The following is a 14,955-nucleotide window of genomic DNA, read 5'->3' as shown; positions in this document are numbered from 1 at the left end:
ATTCATCCAAAGTTCCACCTAAATCAATTTAGGTACTATTAATATTAATATTAAGTTAATGATAGCTCATTTCAACTCAGAGTGATCGATCGACGACTCGGGTCGGGATGAACACAATGCCAATATCACGCAATTGCAACGACTCAATTGAAGTTGTTGTTGACCCTATGAGCTCATTTATCCCTAGTTCCACCTAAATTATTTTAGGTACTATTAATCTTAACATTAAGTTAATGAGAGCTCATTTCAACTCAAAGTGATCGATCGACGACTCGAGCCGGAATAAAAGCAATACCAACACCATATAATTACAACCACTCAATTGAATTTTTTGTTGACCCTATGAGCTCATCCCTAGTTTCACCTAAATCAATTTAGGTACTATTAATCTTAACATTAAGTTAATGAACACTCATTTCAACTTAGAGTGATCAATTGACGACTCGAGTCGGGATGAACGTAATACCAACACCATGCAATTGCAAAGACTCAATTGAAGTTGTAGTTGACCCTATGAACTCATTCATTCATCCCTAGTTCCATCTAAATCAATTGCAATAAAATCTGTTGGAACAAACGACTGAGTTGTTGGAAATTTCTAACATATATTCATATCTGTTGCAATAGATGACATATCTGATTTAATTATCAAATAGACATTTGTATCTGTTGTGACAGATGACTGAGCTATTGGAAATTTTCAAATAGATATTGATATCTATTATAACAGATGATATATCTAATTTAATTATCAAATGGATATTTGCATATGTCGTCACAGATGACTAAGCTATTGAGATATTTAAATAAATATTGATAGCTATTGTAACAGATGACATATCTGATTTAATTATCATATAAAAATTTGCATCTGTGAGCTGTTGGGATTTTTAAATAGATATTTATATCTATTGTAACAAATAACTGTGTTGTTGGAATTTTTAAATAGATATTGCTATCTGTTGCAACAGATGACATATTTGTTTGAATGTTTTTTTCTTTTTATTTTAAAGCAAACTTCTGTTGGAGTAGATAAAGTAGTAAGTACTACGGAATGCGATAAAAATAAAGAGTTTCTTGGATAACTCAAAAATGAGTTCATTGAGTAGTTATATCTTGTCTTTTCAGTGTCACTAGTCTTCCTCGTGCCCCTTAAATTATTAATGACTATTAATTATATAATTAATGAATATTGAAACCCACATCTACATACACAATACACCTAGAATTATCTCATCTCTCGTCAGCTTCAGCCCTAAATTTATTTTATTCATCTCTCATTTTTTTCTCTCCTCTTTAAGGTTATCACAATCTTTTTTCTCTCTTTTCTCTTCTCATTCTCATAAAGATCCTTTCGGATCTAAACTAATCCATATCTTTCCTTAATTAAAATTGCTGTTTTGATCCTCTTTTAACATTAAGGTATGGTTCACTATTGCTTTTCCATTCTCATCTTCTTCTTTGCAAGTTATTTATATCTATTTTTTATTTAATTACTATTTACCCATATCATATTTATTTAAAAAATTTGAAGGAACTTTTAAGTATTGAATAAACGAACTGAGAATTTTTATTACAATATGCAAAAAAAATATTTTGTTGGGAGAAGTTTAAAAGCCTTGTTGGCAGTATCATTTTTTTTGTATGTATTTTATTTGTTTTTTTGTTATTTATGCTGTTATTGATGTTTTTGGTGGGGTTGACATTGTTGAAACTTGTGGTATGGCTTTGTTGATGGTGTTGGAACAAAGGATGTTGCTTCTTTGTTGTTGATGATGTTATTGATAGTGTTGGAATAAATGTTGTTATTTCTTTGTTGTTAATGTTTTTTATTTGTTGTTTATTTGTAGTTTTGTTGTTGTTGATATTGCAACAGATGGAGCAACTATTGGAACAAATTAAACCACCAGCAAGGCTAGTTTGATGTATTCCAACAGACTCCACATCTGTTGCAATAGACTCTACATCTGATGCAAAAGACACCATATCTGATGCAACAGACTCCACATCTGATGCAACAGACTCCATATTTAATGCAACAGACTCTACATCTATTGCAACAGATGGATAATATTCTTTTTGTAACATTAAGTTTTTCCTCTTCTTTGTAGAGATAAGGAACTGAAAGTTGATCAAATTTTGTCCGACCATCACAAGAGGCTACGGTAAAGATGGGTTTAGAGGAATAAGCTGCATGCAGATGGAACCACTTCATATGTGGGAGTTATATATTATTGATAATGTTATTGTAGAAACACACATAGAGTACACTAATTTTATGAATGCTGTTTTTACCTATTAGTCATAGATCATTCAAACAAGATATCTGCAGTTTTATAGTTAAGTTTGGTAGGTCCGAACTGATAAGGCTGGGGGGCCATAATTATGGTTCTGATACCCTGTTAAGATTTAATTCGATAGTTGCTCATGTTTATTTGTCAAGCATTGTGAAGGAATCTAGTTTGGTGTCATTGTAAAGAGATTCAATAGCGATTGGACTAACTTTTAGGGTGCATTAAACTCTGAAAAGGCCTTAGAAGCCTAGCACTGCATCAAACAAGATCGAAAAACCAATATAGTTATTGACCTAGCCTAAATTTATATGGTTGGGTTGATCGAGGTGATGGTTATACGCTAGAAAGTGCGGTAGGAAAATGCCTTCGAGGAAAAATGGGTGGTTGATAAAGATTATATCACCTGAGAGCTAATTGAAGAGGATACATAGGGTAGAAAGTAACTTCCAATGAATCTGGCCGATGAAATTATCTTAAAACATGAGAAATCTATATCAAGTACAAATATGAAAGTATATCTAATAATGAAAAATCAATCTGTTATTTCTCTTAGAGAAAAATAGTACAGATGGTCACTTTCTAGGGAGCTGCGACTACGTAGCGTGGTTAGGATTATCACCTAGATGGAAAAGAGCAAAAGACCAAAAAAGCCACCTTAAGGGCATCGAGGGTTGAAATGATGTACAGTAAGTCTAAAAAACTTTCCCAACAGCATCTGTAGTTAAAGTAAGAAATCTAAGCGAAGATGGCAATTTTTGAATTTTAAATTGCAGCCCATGTCTTCTTGTTTGTGGTTTCGGTTAGGTCCACTGCTGTTGACCTGATCGGAACCACAAATGAGATTGAAAGTCAAATTGAGTATCATTACTTCCTTAGTGATATGGTTATAATTGATTATGTTTTATAGCCTTAGCATGCTTTTAACATATCTTGGAGAAGATCAGAGGCTTGCTCTAGTATGTGAATTTCGATAATTTTCAAGTTTGCCTCCAACTTGTTGATTTGGTATTCAAGCTTGTTGTTGGCGTCTTTGAATTTGGTATAGAGTTTTTAATATTTTGTGCGATCAGGAACACTATCTTCGAAGTTGTAACATTCTAGAAACCCCTCAAAACACTTTCTTCAGAAGCCTTAAAGGACACATGTAAGGTCATTGTGTATGTTTTTAGGTCAAAATGTGTTGATGCACTCTCAAGATGTGGTCCCAACCGTTGAACAACTCACTTTTATTGAGCGTTGCTCAATGCATCATACTCAACCAACCTTCAAGAAATTTGATAAGTTAATAAGCAAGGAGTTACGTAACGTTTGATCTAAATCAACTCTACCAAGCCTATCAAATATTACGTAACTCCAGGCTCATTACCCTATCAAAAAATTTTGCCCGAGTTAGTGCACAAATCAAACGAGCTCAATCTCTCAAACTTTTAGTTGATCGTTTTTCTCCAATATAGATGACAAGATATTCGCCATGCAAAAGTCTACACCGTCGCTAGAAATGCTTGCTAGGGCGCAAGTCTTCAAAAGGCATCGACAATAATCTTTAAATATCAAGTGATATTGAGAGATTCCTAGTCATGCCTTCCCAAGACTTTCTCTACGATAAGAATTTTTGCTGATGACAAGATATCCGCCATGCAAAAGTCTACACCGTCAACAGAAATTATTGTCAGATCGAGAGTTTTTAGAAGGCATTATTAGTAATCTCTCAACATCAAGGAATTCTTGTACGAAATTCTTCAGAAAACACTTGAAAATAAGGAAGTTTTAAGCAATGACTACGCATAATTACGGCATCAACAACCTCACCAGATTCACTCCTAGTTCAAAATAAAAGGCGAAAATATTTCATTTGCATTCGCATGTTATTTATTTGTTTGGTTTGTTAAATAAATAACATGCGAATGCAAATGAAATATTTTCGCCTTTTATTTTGAACTAGGAGTCAATCTGGTGAGATTGTTGATGCTGTAATTATGCGTAGTCATTGCTTAAAACTTCCTTATTTTCAAATGTCTTCTGAAGAATTTCGTACAAGAATTCCTTGATGTTGAGAGATTACTAATAATGCCTTCTAAAGTCTTTTGCTCTGGCAAGAATTTCTGCTGACGGTGTAGACTTTTACATGGAGAATATTTTGTCATCAGCAGAAATTCTTGCTGCAGCAAAAGTCTTGAGAAGGCATGACTAGGAATCTCTTAAAATCACTTGATATTGAGAGATTACTGTTGATGCCTTCTGAAGACTACAAGTATTTCTGACGATGGTGTAAACTTTTTCATGGCGGATATCTTGTCATCTGTATTGGAGAAGAGCGATCAGCAGAAAGGATGAGAGATTAAGCGCAAAGTTTTTGATAGGGTAATGAGCCTGGAGTTACGTAACGTTTGATAGGCTTGGTAGAGTCGGTTTAGATCAAATGTTACGTAACTCCTTACTTATTAATTTATCAAATCCTTTGAAGGTTGGTTAAGCAAGATGCATTGAGCAAAGCTCGATAAAAATGAGTTGTTCAACGGTTAGGATCACATCTTGAGTGTGCATCAACATATTTTGACCTAAAACAAACACATCGACCCTCTATGTATCCTTTAAGGCTTCTGAAAAAAGTATTCTGAAGGCCTTCTTCAATGCCACAACTTTGAAGGTAGTGTTCCTGATCGAGCTTACAAAATACCAGGAGCTCTATACCAACTTCAAAGATAGCAACGACAAGCTTGGATACCAAATCGGCAAGCTGGAGGCAAGCTTGAAAATTATTGGGATTCATATACTACAACAAGATCTTGTTTGAATGATCAGTGCCTAATCGGTTAAAAACTGAATTCACAAAAACATTGTACTTTGTGTGTGTTATCCCGGTAACCTTATCAATAATACTTACTCAACTCCCACACATATGATAGTGGATCTATCTGCACACACCTTATTCTTCCTAGCCCATCCATGGCTTTAATTGAATAAATAGATGACTAGCAAGCTGCAATAGATGCCATATCTATTTAAATTGTGAAATAATTGCAGATATCTGTTACGACGGATGATCAATCTGTTGCAACATATGACATATCTATTGGAAAAGCAAATAGATATATCCATCTGTTGCAATAAATTGTCAATATGTTGTAAGTTATCTGACAGATAAAATATATTTTGCAACAGATTACCCATCTGTTAGATTTATTTTAAAATAATTTTCTTTTCTTTCCAAAATACAATAAAAGATAAAATGTTGTATTTAGATTCATTTTTTTTAATTTACATATTCAAAAAGTCACCAGTTTTATTTAATTAAGGGATATGAACAGTCGTGGCTTTTTGTTTGACTAACCCCTTCCAATTCAATCATTCATAAATAGGTCCCTTCGGCCTCCTTGCTCACTCTCACTCATTCATTCTACTATACTTTCAATACAAATATGACTGATCCAGATTCGTACAAGAAGATTCATGTCAAGTCCTTGAGAAAACTTCAAAGGTAGTTTGATGAACTCCAGAGGAATTTGGCCGACTCGGAGCAAGGCTGAGGAGGGTCCTGCTGCTACCATATGAAAATTGTCCGGTTGACAATAATAATAATAATAATAATAGTAATGATAATAATAATAGTAGTAATAATAATTAGGTTATGTTTTTTCTTTTAGCGCATGTATTTTCCTTTTTTATATCGGATCTACCTAAGGAATTAAAAAATCTATGTTTGGTTTGATCGACTTTGAATTTTTAATTCTTATTTAATATTTAATTATCATTCTATTTATTCCTTATTCTCAACATGTCAATGGTTGGACGTAGGGATTGAGCATTTGTGGCAACAGAGTTTAATCTGATGCTACAGATGAATCATATGTTGCAACAAGCGGTTATTAATAAAAAAAAGATTATTATAGAGAGGGTGGTGAAAAGTCATGATTCTCCTATTATTTAATATGAAAAACGGTTCGTAAATAAATAATAAGGAACTAAATGATATACACAATTTATGACCGTAAAAGAAATATTATTTAATTAAAAAAAGGCATAGCATTGGATTAATTAAGTTATATGATGATTGTTTATTAAGAAAAAGGTGAATAGTCGTGACCATGACTTTTTGTCTAAGCACATTAAATAAACAAATAATGTTGCTGATGCATCAAATTTCCCATTTGTTGCAACTGATGAATCAACTGTTCAAAAAAATAAAAAAACTCCTAAAATAGATGGTCGATTTGTTGCAACAGATGTGTTATTTGATGCAATGGATATACAATCTATTGTCATAACTCAATAAAAATGGTTATTATTTTATTAAAGAAAGGTTATTGAAAAGGTGTCTTTGATTTTTAAATTGAGAAAAAGGTTATTTAAATTTAAGAACTGATTAATAATAATAAGTTGAAAAGTCATGACTTGTCACAATAATAAAAAACTCACCAACTTGATTTAATTAAGTCATTTCTTTCCATAGAAAATAATAAGGAAATAAATGATAAACACAGTTTATAACTGTAAAAAAGTGATTATTGAATTTGAATAGTTGACGTTAATATTAAATAGGCGTCATTTCTAGTCACAAAAAATATTTTTGTTTTTAAATCTATTTTAATAATTTATATAATAAAAAATTCAACAAATTTGGATTAATGATATGATGATAATTTTTTAAAAAAAGATTGATTATATGTTGCAACAGATAGATTATTTGATGCAACAGGTTATCTATTTGTTGTAACAGATGATATACCTGTAGTCACAGATGAGTTGTCTCATACAACAAGTATAGAATCTGTTGTCACAACTCAATAAAAACAATTCCTGGAAAGAATTAATTATTAATAATAATAAGCTGAAAAATCATAACTTATCACAATATTGTTAATTTAATTAAGTCATAATTTTTTACAGTAATCAAGAATACCATAGATAAATGGAGGTAAACAGTTGCGCCTTTAAATTTATTTTATTAATTTATATAATAAAAAAGTCAAAAAATTTGGATTAATGATATGATGATAATTTTTTTTAAAAGATAGATTATATGTTGCAACAGATATATTATCTGATGCAATAGGTTGTTTATTTGTTGCAACAGATGATATATCTGTTTTCGTATATGAGTTATCTGATGCAACAGATATAGAATTGTTGTGAAAACTCAATAAAAACGGTTCTTGGAAAGAACTAATTAATAATAATAATCTGAAAATTCATGACTTATCACAATATTGCTTAATTTAATTAAGTCATAATTTTTCACAGTAATGAAAAATGTCATTAATAAATGGAGGTGAACAGTTGCGCCTTTTTGCCTAACACATTCAAGTTCAATCCTTTATAAATAGGTCCCTTCTTACTCAATCGTTCATTCTACTACACTCTATTTATTCCTTGCTCTTGTTACCCCTTCAACTACTTTCTCTTCAAGGTCTTGATAGCTTTTTTCTTTCTTTGGTAAGTTTTATTCTTGCTTTTTGTGTAAATATACGTTGTATTATATTCAAAAAAAATTTCTTTACTTTTGTTTTTACGTGTTTTATCAATTTATGCGTGTTCTAGATATGGCTGATCCAGTGTGAGATGTCGCTATTTTACGAGACGCCATGTGGGAACTGCAGAAGGTCGTTCATGACCTGCAGTGGGAGTTGGCCACCATCAAAGTAAGAATGCTACAGGAGATTCGCAGGTTGAGAAGGGTCCTGCTGCTTCCGGTTGAAGATTGGTCGGCTGGCCAAAAAAATAATAATGATAATGATGATAATAATAATTAAGATTATTTTTTTCTTTTACCTATGTATTTTTATTTTTATTTTTAATAAAAAATTTATGATCCACTTTGATGTTTTAATTCTTATTTAATTTTCATTCTATCTATTTCTTCTTCTCAACAAACATGTCTATAATTAAGGAATAATTTGAATCCAGTATCAATAGCAAGAGGTCAACATATGAGTTATCTGTTGGGTTTGTGACAGGATTTGTATTGTATTATTCAAAATAGATTATTCATCTGTTGCAGCAGATTACTTGTTTGTTGGAACGGATAACTAATCTGGTGCATTAGATTAATTATCTGGTGCAACAGATTAATTGTCTATTTGAATAGATTACTAATCTGTTGCAACAGAGTACTCATCTATTCGATTCATATTGCGGTCACATAGAACCATAAATATGAATCCAACATGAGTCTTCTGTTGCAACAAAATATTTATCTGGTGCCACAAATGATGTATCTGTTTAAATAGATTGCTCTTATGTTGCATTCATGTTCGCGTGCTAGCTATTGTTGAAAAAACAGTACACTAGCAGTTACCTAGATGACAAATTCAACTAAAAAACATAATTTGACTTACCAAAGTCTTCTCTCAAGTAAATGCCAAAGTTGAAAGTGATGTACGAAGCAAAATTTGACTTAAGAAATTGATCAAAGAGTAGCAGTTGCGGTAACAACAACTACAACAACAACAACAATGGTCAACAAGAAGAATATGAAGATGATAATGAAGTATAAGATGATGGTAATGAATCAGAATATGATGAATAAAGCATCAACAACAATGAACAACAAATATCGCAAAGAGAGAGAAAATAACAACGGATGAGAAAAGAGAAAAACACACATTTTTTTCCTTCGTTTTCCGTTATATTAACTAACATTTAGATCAAAGTGTAAATTTTAAAACTTGTGGGTTATTCTAAAATTTTCAAACTTTCTTAATCCATAATTAAGTAATTGTCACATCCACTCAATTATTAAGAGTTTAAGACTTGTGTCACCTACATCCTATTTTAAAACTTTTTTATCACCTACGGCCCAAAGCACCCAAAAAATTATTCCATTCAATAATTTAAAATATATACAAATATTAAATAACTGATTATAATATTAATATTAATATTAATATTAATAATAATATCAACAATAATAATAGTAGTAGTTTTAATTCAAGTAGTTGTAGTGGTGTTAATTATTTTTTGTTGTTAAAAAAAAGTAGAAGTGATGATATTATTTATAATAATAATCTATACAGATTATTAAAAGAAAGTTACCCTTTGTTGTAAAAAAAAAAGGCTTTTATTAACTTAAAAATATAAACACATGGTTTCTTAATAGACTTTTACTCTTTCATCAATTTATTTCTTTTAAAATTTAAACGTTATAAAAAAATATGAATTTAATTTATTAAATATTAAATGAAAGATAAAAATATAATAATAACAGTAGTATTATTATTAATGATAATATTGTAATAACCGATTTTAAATAAAGGATTACAAATATTTAAATTTGAAAATTAAGCTTTTAGAAGAAAAAAAAATTATTAACTTAATCTTAGAATCCATAATTGAAGAGCCCTAAATAAACTCTAACTATTTCATAAACTTATAATTTTCAAATGTTATTAAAATATATTTGAATATTAAATAAAAGATAATAATACTAATAATAATTAAAAATAACATTAATAGTAGTTGTACATACGTATAGCGTAACATGTAGTAGCAATAGTAATAATAATAATATTTAAATCTATCTGCAATTATTTGTATATCTAAATAATAGATAAATTAAAAAAATATTTTTAATCGAAATTAATCAACATTGAAAATCCTGTAATACCTCAACAAGGCAATATATATATATATATATGTATATGTATATGTATATATAAATATATACTTATTAACCTTTGTTAAAAAACAAACATGATTTCTTTAACAAAAAAATGAGAAAATGAGGGGCGAGGGGACAGAGTTTTGTTAAGATGGGAAAGATAAGGACGAGTAACAATTTGCTCCTCTTTTATTGAGTTGTTGTTTACTATAAGAATTTTTTAATTGATTTCAAAAATTCCTCTCAATTCAAATTTACTATTATAAGAAAAACCCACATCTACGGATAAGAGCAATAATCATTTTTTTTTTCAAATTGATATAATATTTGAATTTGAATTCAAATGAAATTCTAATTTTTGGACCTCTCTTATATATATACCTCAACGTTAAACTTCTTTCAATCTCTTCCCCTCTTTCTTTTGGGTATTCATAGTTTTACTGACGAATTTATTTATTATATTTTTCATAATTTTCTTTTTCCAGAAATTCTTGTATCTGTATTTTTTTTACGCAGATGAGTGATAGCCGTATTACAAGCTATTTTTTTAATACAATATCTAAATTTAAATTCAAGTAAATAATGCTTTTCATTCTGATTTATTCATTTGATTATTGATAAAAATAAATATATTCAATCACGTAATAAAAATAAAATCAACTTTTATTAAAAAATTTAGTCAATCATTTAGCTTTTAAATACTAACTTTTTACCATCTTTATATTATTACTTTATAAATATAGCTATACATACTATTTTTTATGTGTTTCCTACTCAGCTAGGGTTATCTTTATGATTTCGAAATTTATTTGTTTGAAATTAATGAAAATGGAGGAATAACAATCATTTTACAAATTCGAAGGTAGAGGGAGAAGGGAGAGCGTGAACTTGGGAGAAAGATGGTCCTTGCCTAATCCAATAATATAAACATTGTCATGGATAAACTGTTTATTATAAGAGTAAGGAAGATTTTTGCATTAGTAGCAAGATATTTTGTTTATTTGATCGTGAATTTGGAGTAATTATGTGCATGATAATTTAATTTCAAGTTATACTCTTTTTTTAAAAAAATCTTAAAAGACGACTTATGTCAATGAATATGGAAGCTTTAGTTTTTATTTACAAATGTCAACATGATGATAAATAAGGTTTTGCAATATGAGTAGAAGAAATGATGTTTCTAATATAAATTAATCTCCTATAATAGATAATAATTGTTTACTATAATAATGAAAACTATATTAAGAATCATTCAATATTTTTGTAATATGTCAGGTTATTTAGCGATATCGATAAAAGGACGACTTTACTTCTCCAAAAATATTGATAACTTATATGAACCTGTCATATTAAGTATTATTTGGTCATAATAAGTATTACGAAAGTGAAAATAGTTTTTAATAGAGCAGTTATTTCCTTTATTTTATTATACTAACAAAACTTATCTATTCCAAATTCTATATTTTGAGATAAAAGGAGAAAGCTCAACTACTTATGTTGATTCAAAGTTAAATTAGAGAAAAATAAAGTAATTGAAATACAGTAAAAAAAAAAAAGTACACCGAGGATTGAGGGTGGGAGGAAATTTGAATTAAATTTGAAAATATAATGCAGTAATTAAATAATACACTTAATACTATTTATAAATTTTAAGCGAAAGAGATAAGAAACACTAGAATAAAAGGCTAAAGTATGTTTGACAAATTGAAATCTTTAAATAATAAAGAAAAATATAAAACATAATTATTTTCCCAATTAAATTTTTACTCATGTAATTTGATTAGAGGTGGGAAAAGAGAGAGAGGGGTTTGGGGGGGAGGAGGGACATTGATAGTCTAATTTCTTTAAAATGTGCATCATATACTAATAAATAAAAATATGAAACATTTTTTTTTACAATTACATAATTACTTTTTTCGCATAGATTGGCTAGATGTAGGGGAGGGTGTGGAGGGGTGGAATATTTTTCTTACAAAAAATTGAGAGGGAGGGGGTGGAGGTGGAAATGGAGGTACGAATGAAGGGTGGGTAGAATTTTTTGTTCGCATTTTATTGAGAAATAATATGGTAGTTAATTTTTTTTTAATGCAATATGTTCAAACATGCCTGTATAATACATTACAATATGAAATGATTAGAAATAATATTTTAATATTATCTGTGTATCGTGCGAGTACGTATACTAGTATTATTAAAAATGAAAATGATTAAGTATTTTGTTTAAATAAAAATAAAAAATAGTTGATTGTTTTTGAAATGGTGAGAGTTATAATAAAATGAGCGAGCAAGGAGGGCCCTAAATGCCATCTTTGTTTTGTATAATACTGTCTCATCTTCCTTAACCTCCCATGGATTCCAAGACAGCAAATTTAACCTCCAGGCTCCACCAAACACGGCTTGGTCCAAATTTCCTTAGTTGGCATAACCAAAACAAAGATACTTCCGAACGGCTGCCACTATCTTTACACGAAAACACTCCATAACCCAAATAATAGTAGTAATTTAAAAGTAATTTTTTCCCCCTCAATCCAAATAAGATTTCGTTTCTCTCTCCGTTTTTAGCGGTTGTTGAGTGCGCCACATTGTTAACTTCACTCCTAAATACACTTTCCCTTATCTCCATTTTCTCCACATTGTTAACTTCACTCCTAAATACACTTTCCCTTATCTCCATTTTCTCCACATTGTTAACTTCACTCCTAAATACACTCTCCATTTTCTCTTTCATGGCTTCTCCTCTTCCACTTTTTCAATTCCCAACTCGCTCTCCAACACGCCTTTCCTCTACATTCAAACCAACTTCATCTCGTAAATTCAATGGTACTTGCATATCATTTTATATCCTTACTTTTTTTTCTTTGTATGTATATATATATATTTATATATATATATATGTATATTGAGATGGGATTTTTCCTTCATTATTTTGCTAGTGCAGGACATTTTACAATAAGGTATTCTTCAAATGGAAGAGAGCCTGAGTCGGTAGACGAAGGAGTTAAGGAGGTGGAGAAGCTTCTACAAGCTAAGCGGCGAGCTGAATTATCTGCTCGTATTGCTTCCGGCGAATTCACTGTTGAACAACCTGGGTATCTTCACTTACACTGTAGTCAGTAATGGATAATCTTTATATGGCTAGTATTGGTTTTGATGAACAAACAAATCCTATAATGAAAGAGCTATAGTCAAATTTATTGGTCTTATTAGTTGTTTTAAGTGTATAATTCTTTAATTTCATATTAGCACCAAGGACGTGCCTAGTGGTTAATCAAGTGTGTGAGAACCATGCGGTCTCGGGGTCACAAAAATGCTCGATGTTTCCATCTATTATAAACTTTGTGGACAGACCTGATACATGTTGTAGGTTGGAAGTGACATGTATCCCGTGGAATTAGTCTAGACGCGCGCAAGCTCGTTCGGTCACCACATTTACCACCCCCCCCCACCCCCCACCCCCTAAAAGAAAAAAAAAATCTTTTCATATTATACACATTGCATTGATTGATATATCGTTAGGACTATTTGGAATATGCAAACAACTTTATGATAATGATGATATGAACCTTTTACTCAATATGATTATATTTTTCACTGGACATGTTTTTTCTCTGAATTGTAAGAGAAAAACAAATACTTTAAGGGGAAAAATTCATTGATTAAGCTTCCAACAAGTCAGGGAGGCTCTTGGTGATCCTGAGAGACAGAAGTTGTTAGCAAGTTAAATTATCTCGCGATAAGTTGACATGATATTGCTTTTCAGGTAAGTGTTTTAAGCTGGTTTATGGACTCTCCATGTGATACTCATTAGGATTCAGTGTTTGTGTCTTTCAATATATAAAATCTATTTCAGGACAAGGATTACTGTATGAGAATGCAGGATATGAGCAGATTTTTAGATATACAAATGAAATCAGGCATGGTCACATTTTAATTGGTGCTCCAACTTTGGATATTTTTTTTTATCGAGGTACTTCGGTGCTTTAGAAGTGTAAGAAAAAAATTTAGTTGCCATATCCAGTGAAAGCACAGAATATTGAATGGTGCCACTTCTAAACTTATATGGATCAAATAATTGCTCAAGAATTGAAGTTTAGAGAGAGGTCAATCAGATGGAAATTTGAGTGATTATTAAGTTGCTTTTTATATTGCACCAAATCTGGTCTTTCACAGGAGAACTAATCACACAAAACTCAATTGTCACTTTATTGGAGAAAAGGAATCTGAGGAGACTTGAAATTTTGGAAGTTGAATATCTTGTAGATATATTTATCAAGCACCTTACCAATCCTTGAATCAATAACGTATCTGATAAGCTCGGTATATACGACTCGTATGCACCGGAGTGAGGAGTGTTTGAAAGTTAAATGTAGATTGTAGATAGCCATGTCTCATATCTATCCTCTGAAAGTTTCCCATGCCGGAAATATGCAGTTATATACTTTGTAAAAGTGTGCCTATAAAAGGAATCAGGCTTGTGGAATTAGTCTCCAGTCAGTCTCTTAATTATTTTCTGTGTGTTTTTTATTTTTCACATGTTCAGTCATCAATCTTAAATTGTGGAGCACTTAGTGATGTCAATTCATGCATTATCTAGCTGACTAGCTGTTTCAGGATTCCTACTTAGAGAGAATATTTTCCTTATTCAGATGTTCAGGAAACAGAAGACCATGCTGATATATCTAATTAGCAGTTTGTTCCTTATTGAGGCTCGTGAACTTTAGCTAACCACTTAATTCGATAAGTTCTTTTAACGCAACATATTTCTATCTTTAGCTGACAATAATAGGACTTGAAGTTATTCTGTTGCTAAATTGTAGATTCCCTTCATTGCTCAAAAATGGTTTGTCTAAATTGGGTGTACCAAAGGAGTTTCTTGAGTTCTTCTCTCTACAGCTGGGGCCTCGCATTCCAGAGGCAAAAGGATCCATCAGCGCTATTCGGGAAGAGCCATTCTTCATCCCACTTTATGAGCTTTACCTTACTTATGGTGGAATTTTCCGGTTGATTTTTGGTCCCAAGGTTTGTTCATTTGCATCAAAATCTATGTTTTTCACTTGTGTATTT

The 14,955-nt window shown here is 30.8% G+C and overlaps 1 protein-coding gene across 11 annotated transcripts in view; it reads left to right on the top strand.

Moving 5' to 3' along the window:
* The first annotated feature begins 12,201 nt into the window (after nucleotides 1-12,201).
* The window catches only part of LOC107850957 (protein LUTEIN DEFICIENT 5, chloroplastic), a 32,781-nt gene continuing 30,027 nt past the window's right edge, over nucleotides 12,202-14,955 (top strand). For all 11 annotated transcript variants that reach the window (XR_007047977.1, XR_007047976.1, XR_007047975.1 and 8 more), the window contains exons 1-3: nucleotides 12,202-12,711; nucleotides 12,830-12,980; nucleotides 14,709-14,910. Coding sequence is in view for 2 of the 11 variants with exons in the window: in XM_047400430.1 (XP_047256386.1) it covers nucleotides 12,618-12,711; nucleotides 12,830-12,980; nucleotides 14,709-14,910 (447 nt within the window). In the remaining 9 variants the exon portion in view is untranslated. The remainder of the gene's footprint in view (nucleotides 12,712-12,829; nucleotides 12,981-14,708; nucleotides 14,911-14,955) is intronic.

Source organism: Capsicum annuum, chromosome 12 (assembly GCF_002878395.1).
Source record: "Capsicum annuum cultivar UCD-10X-F1 chromosome 12, UCD10Xv1.1, whole genome shotgun sequence".
NCBI lineage: Eukaryota > Viridiplantae > Streptophyta > Magnoliopsida > Solanales > Solanaceae > Capsicum > Capsicum annuum.
The sequence above is the reverse complement of the archived record's forward strand: the minus strand, read 5'-3'. Positions and strand labels throughout refer to the sequence as shown.